The following is an 8967-nucleotide window of genomic DNA, read 5'->3' on the forward strand; positions in this document are numbered from 1 at the left end:
TGTTCTGGTGCCTGGAATAGTGCATTCCACTCACGTCCTAGACTCTAAGAATGGATTTCAATTTAACAAAGTTCTCTTGTCTATTTGTATTGTATTAGCTGAGAGGATGATTTTTTTTGGGCACAACCAATGTATGAAAGTGCCTTATAATTTTGTCAGAGCAAAAAGTGTAACCACTTATAAATCATCTACTTTTAGTGTAAGACAAATTTTTAACCTAGTATGTGGGTGATCTGAGTTAGTCAAATAGAGCATGTGTGAAAGTATGTGTATACAATATCAAGTTTTTCGACTAACTCAAGTAATTCAAATGGACTGAAATTTTGTTTGTAACTTCGAGTTGGATGTCTAAGCTGATGGTTTACATTTAGGCAGAACTCTCGCAGCTTCCTCACCACCACTTCGGTCACAAAGTTAGTCATCTAAAACTTCCTCTGTCCATTACCTGCTGGTTTTTTTGTTACATTTTTTTTTGCAAGCAGCTAAAAAGCTAAGAAGTCACCTTATGACACATAACGCATGCCTTGAGGGTTAAAAAGATCTGTAAGTGTGTCGCAAAAAGTCAGCAGTGGGAATTTTCTTCTTCCAACCTTCACAAACTTTGTACATAACGAGTTACAGTAATAATTTATCTTTTCTGGGTTTTCATTACTCTCTACAGGGTCAAAATTTTTTTTAAAACCCTCACAACTTGACAAATAAACTGACAGTGTTTAGTATGTACATGACAAAAAAACTAGCTTATCTATACTTGTCCTAGCCAGTAAAAAAGTGATACCAAAAACTTGAAAGATTTTTTTCATACACCCACTCTCAGGGAAGTGTAATTTTCAAGCAAAGTTAAATAACATCAAACCCATAATAGGTGTCTCAAAAAGTATGCTTTGGAAAGGTAATTACTTAATGCACTACATAACCCACCATAATTGTCAACAAAATTTTAGATCATTGTAAGAAGTAACAAGCAAAATACTATGAAATAATATATTTTGAATCATATTTATTAATTAAATAGTTTTCTTTAAAACGTTTTAAAATTTTAGTGATGCGGATTTCAAAAACATTTTTCCAGAATATCAGGCTCTATTTGAATTATGAAATCATTCAATGGCGATCACTTGAAGTGAAGTTCACTTACAGTACTTTTTATTTTGTATCTATATTTTCATGTGATAGTAGTTAATCAAGAGAATAATCATATATTATAGTCAACTGATTGAACAAATTCTATAAATCTACAATGTAAAAATGATCTAGACTAAATACTATTTAATTAATTTATCTTAATAAAAAACACATTGGATAAAATAGAACACTATTTAACTGATTGCAAACATTGATTACATTGTTCTTAATGCATTTTATTTGTTTGGTAAAACACTTTATTAGATCTTGTACAAGAGGGTTAGTTGCAGCGTGAGAGGCGTCGTGAGTGTGAGCGGGACAAGCGTCTGGTCGTCTCGGAGAGCAGTGCTCAAGTGCCCGAACGCAGAGGCGGCTTCCGGCAAGGCGGAAGCCCGTGAGCATGGCGGAAGTGCACGCAGCGCCTCGCTCGGCTATCGCGCTCGGGCGCGAAACCAAACAATCCGCCCGCCTCGATCCTGGATCGAAGAACTACGTGCCGCTCGCCAAACCGGGGTCGGTCGGGGAGTCTTCTGGAGTCGGCGGAGCCGCGGGAGGCGCTGACACAGGCAAGTAAGACCATCTTGGTGATGGATCGCTCGTACACGCCAGTCGCCGTCTTGAGGGTAGCAGCGCGGACAAAGCCGTCGGCTCCCGGGTGGACGCTGATGACACAGCCGATCGGCCATTGGCCGCTGGACTGCAGAAGTGTAGCGTCGAGGAGGACGACCACATCCTCGACGATGAAGTTCCGGCGAGGAGTAGTCCATTTTGACCGCTGTTGTTGAGGTATTCTCGGCTCCAGCGGGACCAAAATTGGGCGCGGACCCCTCGAACGAGCTCCCAGTGGGCGAGCGCATCCAAGCTCTCCGCAGGAGGGCCGGGCAGAACGATGAAGTTTAGAGGGCCACCGACGAGGAAATGCCCTGGGGTAAGAATATCGAGGTCTCCAGTGTCTCCAGATAGCGGTGTCAGTGGTCGGCTATTTAAGACCATCTCGATGCCAACAAGCACCGTGGAAAATTCCTCGTAGGTGAGATGGCGTGACCCCAAGACGCGCCGGAGGTGACTTGGTTGACTTGACGGCGGCATCCCACAAGCCACCGAAGTGTGGAGCACCCGGTGGAATGGACTTCCAAGCAATTCCTTGATCGGCGAGAGAGCCCGCGACCAATCTCCAGTCCAGCTCGGCTGTCAGCAAGGCATCGCGCAGCTCGACATCAGCGCGGCGGCAGCAAGTCGCGTTGTCGCTCCATATCTCGCCGGGCCGACCGCGGCGTCCAGCGAATCGGTGGAGGGCGCCCAAGAAGGACGCAGCTAAGAAATCGCCGACCAGCTCCAGGTGCAGGGCCTTGGTGGCGAGGCACACAAAAACGGCGATGTAGCCTTTCGTGGTCCGGACTCCTCGTCCTCTGGCGGAGAGTACATGGAAAAAGCCGACGTAGTCCACTCCGGTGCAGGCAAAGGCACGAGAAGGGGAGACTCGGGACGACGGCAGTGGGGCCATGAGTTGAGTTGCCGGTCGTGCTCGCAGCCGGATGCAGACGACGCACCTGCGGAGGTGAGCCTTGATCCGCCGGGGCCCACCGAGAAGCCAAGCGCGTTTACAGACGTAGGCACTGGTGACACGGTATCCACCGTGCAGCACCCGAGAGTGCGCCCAGGCGATGACCATGAAGGCGAGGGAAGAGGCTCCGCTGAGGATCGGCGGGTGCCGCTCCTCGTAGGTCAGCGGCGAATGCTCGAGCCACCCGCCAACGCGCAGAATCCCGTCGTCATCGAGGAAGGCTGCTAACGGTACCAAGGGGTTCGTCCTCCGCAGATGTTCGCCCCATCGAAGACACTGGAGGTCGGCCGAGAATGATCTCTCCTGGCTGTGGCGTACACACGCGAGAAAAGTGTCGTGGAGTTCAGTCGGCGTAAGAGGTGAAGCAACCGAAAGCTCGGGGCCCCTGCCCAAGCGGCTCCAGACGAATCAACGAATGCGTACGAGGAAGCTTAGTAGAATGCGTAAGTTGGAGAATTGCTCGAGGAAGCTGACGTCGAGCTACTGCACTACGCAGCAAATGGATGAATGCTGGTCCGGTGCGGGGTGTGAGTCTAGGGGCCACGAGTCGACGTTCTCGGCGAGCCAAGCGGGGCCCTCCCACCAAGTACGCTGCGAGCGAAGGCCAGTCATGTCGGCACCTCTGGTCGCGAGGTCAGCTGGATTTAACTGGGTTGGCACGTATCGCCAGACGCTCGAAGGCAGAATTTCCTGGATTTGGGCGACATAGGTGTCGATCAGCACGTTGTTTGTTGGCCTGTCTGAACGTAGCCAGTGCAGAACGATCTGTTAGTCGCACCATGCGTGACAGCGGTCGACAGGTACGCGTAGCTCGTCGGCAGCGGCTCGCAGGAGCTTGGCGGCAATCAGTGCGGCGCGGAGCTCGAGGCGCGGAATCGTCATGCGCGTGGATGTCTCTGGCGCTGGCTTGAGCGAACGAATCGGCGAGAGCTTCGTCCGAGCCAGAAGAATGTGGCAGAGCGCCGGCCCAGCCCCGGGTGCGAGGCAAGAGTAGATGACGGCTGCCATCGCGCGGCGACTGGCGTCCGAAAAGCCGTGCAGGTAAAGCTAGGAAGAAGGCCCGACTCCGATCCGCTGCAGGTCAACGTCACGGTAGTCGATCCAAATCTGCCGGAACATCATGCAGATGTCGCTGCAGAAGGCGATGCGGTGCCGCCGCCAGCGCATGAGCACCGATGGGAGCGCGGCTTGGAGTCTGGGTCCAGCGTGGAGGACGTCGTTCAAGCTGTGGCCACTGGAAGTTGGGTTGGACGCGTTGAAGACTACTCGGAGCTTGCGCCCACGATCAGCATGCTGCCAGATGCCATGATGATGGATGTAGTTGACGGACCCAGCTGTAGCTGCAAGCTCAGCGCTGGTGAGCGGGCGCATGTGGCCCATCGCGAGATAGTCAGCCATGAATCGACTATACTCCACAGCCATGTCGGGGTTTCGATGAAGCCGGCGTTGCAGGGCTGCCAAGGAGGCCTTGGCGCTCTAAAGACTGTCGCCAAGAAGAAGCGAACCGCTGCCCTTTAGCGGGAGGCGCACGATGTACCGTCCGTCCGCGGCGCGTCGACGGTCTGCGAACGCACGCTCGCACTCGATGTCCTCATCTGAGCGGCGGTGAGCCTGAGGAAGATCCGCCATCTCCCAGAACCGCTGTAGCAGAGCGGTTAGCTCGTTGTGCCAAGGCGGAGCCACGTCGGATTGGGCGGCTGCACAGACGGCCGACGTACCTGGAGCGAGCCCGACGGCACGGCCTGCCAATACCCAGCCGAAGACTGTGCGCTGCCCGACGATTTCTCCTCGTTGAGTGTAGCCGGGTCGTAGCAGCAAGTGGTAGTAGTCGGCGCCGATAAGGAGGTCGACGCGTTGTGGCGTGCCAAACGAAGGATCGGTGAGGCCCTCGCAGTCAGCCCACTGCCGGATTGCCTCCGGGTGCAGCGGGGTGGAGGGGGATACCAGGCCGAGCCTGGGCAAACACAGCGCTGTCAGCGCGACCGGTGGTGCGGGCCCTGGAAGCTCGAGGCGGAGATGGGCCTGGACTCTGGACCGGACGGCGGACTCGCCACCGACGCCGGAGATGCTGGCTTCGATGGTTTCTAGTCGTGCGCCGACCAGGCGCGCGAGAGTCGCAGAGATGACGGTGACCTCGGAGCACGCGTCGATCAGCGCTCGGGCCGGAACTCGACGACCAGGAGGACCGCTCAGATGGACGAGGGCGGTTGGAAGCACGGCTAGTCACGCTTGAGGTGACGCGTCAGTCGAGTGCTCTCCCGATGAAGAGGTGGGCGGGTCCGTGCGGGGCTGCTTTGATGATGTAGAGCCGTCGGGCTGCCGGGAGGGGCAGTACTTCACAGCGTGCCCAGGTCGGAGGCAATTGAAGCACAGCCGTGCCTGGTAGACGAGCTCCCTCCATGCGCGTACATCAAGCCCCTGGAACTGCGCACAACGCCCGGGATAATGGCCCTCGTGGCACGCCGGGCACGACGGCGTATCGTTGCTCGTGGCGAGGGCGTGGTAATTGCGTCCTGATGTCGAGGGGTTCGAGTGTGCGGCTGTCCCGCTGAAGGGACGTGCGGGCTGCGAGGCTTCGACAGAGCTGGCGGCGCGGCAACGGTGCCGAAGAAAGTCGGTCAAGGTGGCGAATGTGGCAACGTCAACCTCGGAGCCGGAAACGGTACTCTCCAACCGTTGGAGCTCCTCCTCCCATGCACGCCTCGTCGCTGGATCCATGCCAGTCATTCCGCATGAGACAAACCAATCGTTTCAGCCGGCTACGGGACGACCTAAGGCGCGAAGCTGGTCGCGATGTTTTTCCAGGGTGTCCAAGAGGCTCTGCAACCCGCGGGCGGACTCGTCTCTGAGTGGCTTGATGTTTCGCAGGGCTGTGACATGGTCGTGGACGAGAAGGCGGCTGTGCTCGTAGCGCGCTTCAAGCAGAGCCCATGCCGTAGAGTAATTGGCCTCGGCTACCTGGACCGTATCGAGGGCTGTCTTAGCGTCTCCCTGAGCGAGCGACTTCAAATAGAACAGGCGCTCGACGTTGGTGAGTTGGCAGTCCTCGTGGATCAGCGTTCGGAAGAGATTACGGAAGCTCTCCCAGTCTTCTCGTCTGCCGGAGAAGCTCGGAATGCTGATTCTCGGCAAGCGAGGCACACGGCCTGAAGCCGGGTTCCCTGGGCCCGGAAATGGCCTGGGAGGGACAGGTGCCGGCGCCAGGGAGTCTCTCGCGTCGTAGAGGCAAGACCGTGCGTCGAGGTAGTGCGCTTCCACGTCAGTGTACAGCTGGACCAACCGAGACGCCTTTTCTGGTGGCGGAGCTTCGATGAGCTTGAGATGGTTGGCTTGAAAATCGCCCCAATATCCGCCGAGCAACTCCAACCTCGCTTCTACCATGCCCGACTCCAGCGGGCTGGCTCCATCTCATGAATGGTGCGGGCCAGGTGGCCAACAACCTCGGCGAGAGCCGACTGAGCACCGAACAGCGCGGTCCAGCCTTCGTCCATTCTGAAACATTAGTATTCGACGCTTGAGCGGAATATGCCACCGAGCCACAGCTGGCGGTGTTAGGGGGGTCGACAATTCGAGTCGAATCAGCAGGCGACGCGCTTGAGCGGACAAGATGGCCGCCACGGCCGACAAGGAGGCCGTCGGCGGATCATTGCAACAATGGCGGCTTGATGAAGCTGGGCCACGTCTATACCACTCGTTAACTTTGGCCGTCAGCGACACAGCCTGCTTGCCGCCGTGGCTGGGCCAAATGACTGGACCGCGAGCTCTGTCAGCCGCGAGGCAGTCCCTCACAACTTTTCACGCGTGCAGGGCGACACGGCTTCGACATTGCCGTGGCCGAATGACTGGTGCCGGGCCGCGGGCACTATGGCGACCGCGGCGGCCATGTTCGCGCTTTGTTTGTCACTTATACTTACATTGCTTCAAATAATGTGGAACCACCGGCTGTCCTCTGGGCTGCTGGTCGCTGGTTATCTCCGCGGAATCCGGCTCTCAAAGGACCAATGTTTGGTAAAACACTTTATTAGATCTTGTACAAGAGGGTTAGTTGCAGCGTGAGAGGCGTCGTGAGTGTGAGCGGGGCAAGCGTCCGGTCGTCTCGGAGAGCAGTGCTCAAGTGCCCGAACGCAGAGGCGGCTCCCGGCAAGGCGGAAGCCCGTGAGCATGGCGGAAGTGCACGCAGCGCCTCGCTCAGCTGTCGCGCTCGGGCGCGAAACCAAACATTATTTATAGTCATTTCCAATTTTATCTGTATCGGTTGTAGAAGAATTTTTTTTTTCAATTCATTAGAACATATTTTTTCCCTATTCTTTCACTTAAATTTATATTGAGATGAATAGTCTACTGAATAAGATGGGTGCAGGAACAAGGCCATCAAAACAATGAGACGTAAAAAAAAAAAAACCAGAAAAGAGCAGCTCAGAAGAATTTAAGGTAGTACTATCGATACCTCACTCATCCTTATTATATTTAGTTGATTAAAGAATGTACTGAAGTTCAAAAATTGTTTTGCAATGCAAAATAATGTAAGCATTGGTTAAAGAGGAACCATGTCGTGGCCCTCGTAGCACATTAATGTGAGACTCACACATCCACTTGCTTGTATGCAAGCGTGTGGGCTTTTCTTACTAAAATTGATGAGCACGCAATATGAAGTGGTTGTGATTTTTAAAAACTTACAGCAGTGTTTATTCTGAACTACATAGTGGACCATAAGCGTGAAAACAAAGGCAAAGTATTGTGTTGCTTTGCAGACCTACAAGAAGCATTTGACAGACTTGATGGAGCAGTTCTGAACATTGCCAGTCATAAAGAAACAAGGAACAAGATTTAAGTAGAGGAGAAGAGATCTCAATCTTTCTGGAGTACGAAAGCACGGCTGCCCGCTGAACCCAACTTTTTTCAATGAATACCTAAAACAGCTGGAAGATTTCCGAAAGGAAAATATCACAGGTGGAACAAGGATAGAGACAGACAAGATCTGGTCGCTTACATATTTATGTTGACGACATTGTGTTAATTGTGGAGCATATAGTAGATTTGAAAGATTTGCTAAAAAAATCAATAAAATTCCTGGAGAAAAAAAAATAATTTAGAGTACCGAAAAAAAGAGAATTCTAGTAATAAATTCATCAAACTAGAGTTTTTGAAATTTGAAAATCCTAGTATTTGAAAATTTCAGAAAGGGATCCAAGAAGAGGAAGTGGTACTTACTGAAGCAGCAATCAAGTTAAAGAGGTAAAGAAAAGTAAGTACTTAAAATACATAGTGCAAAAAAAATGAAAAGCAGAAGCGCATATGAAGGAGAGAAGAAAGAAATCAACTATAGCGATAAAGTGATGTACGGGGCAGAGGTGTGGAGTTAAAAACTATAAGATAGCATACATAGTATTAAAAGAAAGTGTGTGAAGTGGATTTTGGAAATAGGTGTAAGTATTTAATTAGCAGCTAGTACGTACTTATTAAGAACCTTGGTCAATCGCTGTCTAAAAATTATTCCAAATAGTCGGTCATTATTTAAATATAGTAGTTCCAATCTCAACCGTTTTCCTACAGTATATGCTATATAACAATTGCCTTCTTGACAAGTATTTACAAATTCGCAAATAGGATCACTAATTCATAAGGCATTAGTCAATCTTATTTAATTTTATTAATTTAAAGCGGCTTCAATTACATTATCTTTAAAAATATACTGATTTTCTACATTTTTCAATTGATTGTCTTTCATTACTTCCCGTATAAAATGGATATTTTCGAGACATCTCCAAAAATAATTTTTTTGCAACACCATCAAATTTTGCCAGCTACTATCATTTTACTACCACCTTAATTAATTAGTTGAGGCTTTAGGTACGGATATCTAAATTCTGTACCAGCTATATTACCAACAAGATCATTATCAGTTAGTGGTTTGAACAGTAAGTTTCTGGAATGACCATTACATTTGAAGTGCCAAATTTCAACGTTGTCCCACATCAATCATATTTAAGGCATTGTCGGTCTCGACACCGTAGATGTTTATATTAAACTCGTTTAAAGCCACATTAATACATTCATTATACAACATTGCTAAGTGCTATACGACTTTCTTTAATCTTGCTGAAATTCGAGAAGTTAAAAAAAATTTTTTCTCCGCTTGTAGTACGGACAATAGTACAGAATTACAATGTTTTTCATACATGTTATCTAATAAGGAGCTTGCAATGCATTTAAATTCATCCGTGTAAGCTTCCAGAGAAGATTCGCTAAAATAAGTATGTTCTTTTAAAAAGTGAAAC

At 50.4% G+C, this 8967-nt stretch overlaps 2 protein-coding genes across 2 annotated transcripts; both read right to left on the reverse strand.

The window, feature by feature from the left end:
• Positions 1–1614: 1614 nt before the first annotated feature.
• LOC106639937 (uncharacterized) lies at positions 1615–3697 on the reverse strand. Its single transcript, XM_089596874.1, has 4 exons — positions 3468–3697; positions 3174–3425; positions 2131–3074; positions 1615–2048 (listed from the first exon to the last, which is right to left on the reverse strand). Exons 1-4 carry the CDS (start codon positions 3695–3697, stop codon positions 1615–1617), a joined length of 1860 nt encoding a protein of 619 aa, XP_089453000.1.
• A 39-nt stretch (positions 3698–3736) lies between these two features.
• Positions 3737–4111, reverse strand: LOC149373534 (uncharacterized). The gene has a single exon (XM_089596875.1). It carries the CDS (start codon positions 4109–4111, stop codon positions 3737–3739), a length of 375 nt encoding a protein of 124 aa, XP_089453001.1.
• Between the last annotated feature and the right edge of the window lie 4856 nt (positions 4112–8967).

The sequence above is a fragment of the Copidosoma floridanum genome, unplaced genomic scaffold (assembly GCF_036245765.1).
Source record: "Copidosoma floridanum isolate Cflo_tuat_1 unplaced genomic scaffold, Cflo_Japanese_pri ptg000030l, whole genome shotgun sequence".
NCBI lineage: Eukaryota > Metazoa > Arthropoda > Insecta > Hymenoptera > Encyrtidae > Copidosoma > Copidosoma floridanum.

Bases quoted from the DNA above. Each gene is read 5' to 3' on its own strand.
- LOC106639937 (XM_089596874.1), bottom strand. From the start codon at position 3,697: ATGGCAGCCGTCATCTACTCTTGCCTCGCACCCGGGGCTGGGCCGGCG. The intron at 3,075-3,173 runs GTAGCTCGACGT...CCGCTTGGGCAG, and splicing joins TCCATTTGCTGCGTAGTGCA to GGGCCCCGAGCTTTCGGTTG. The intron at 2,049-2,130 runs GTTGGCATCGAG...TTCTTACCCCAG, and splicing joins AGGAATTTTCCACGGTGCTT to GGCATTTCCTCGTCGGTGGC.
- LOC149373534 (XM_089596875.1), bottom strand. From the start codon at position 4,111: ATGGCTGTGGAGTATAGTCGATTCATGGCTGACTATCTCGCGATGGGC.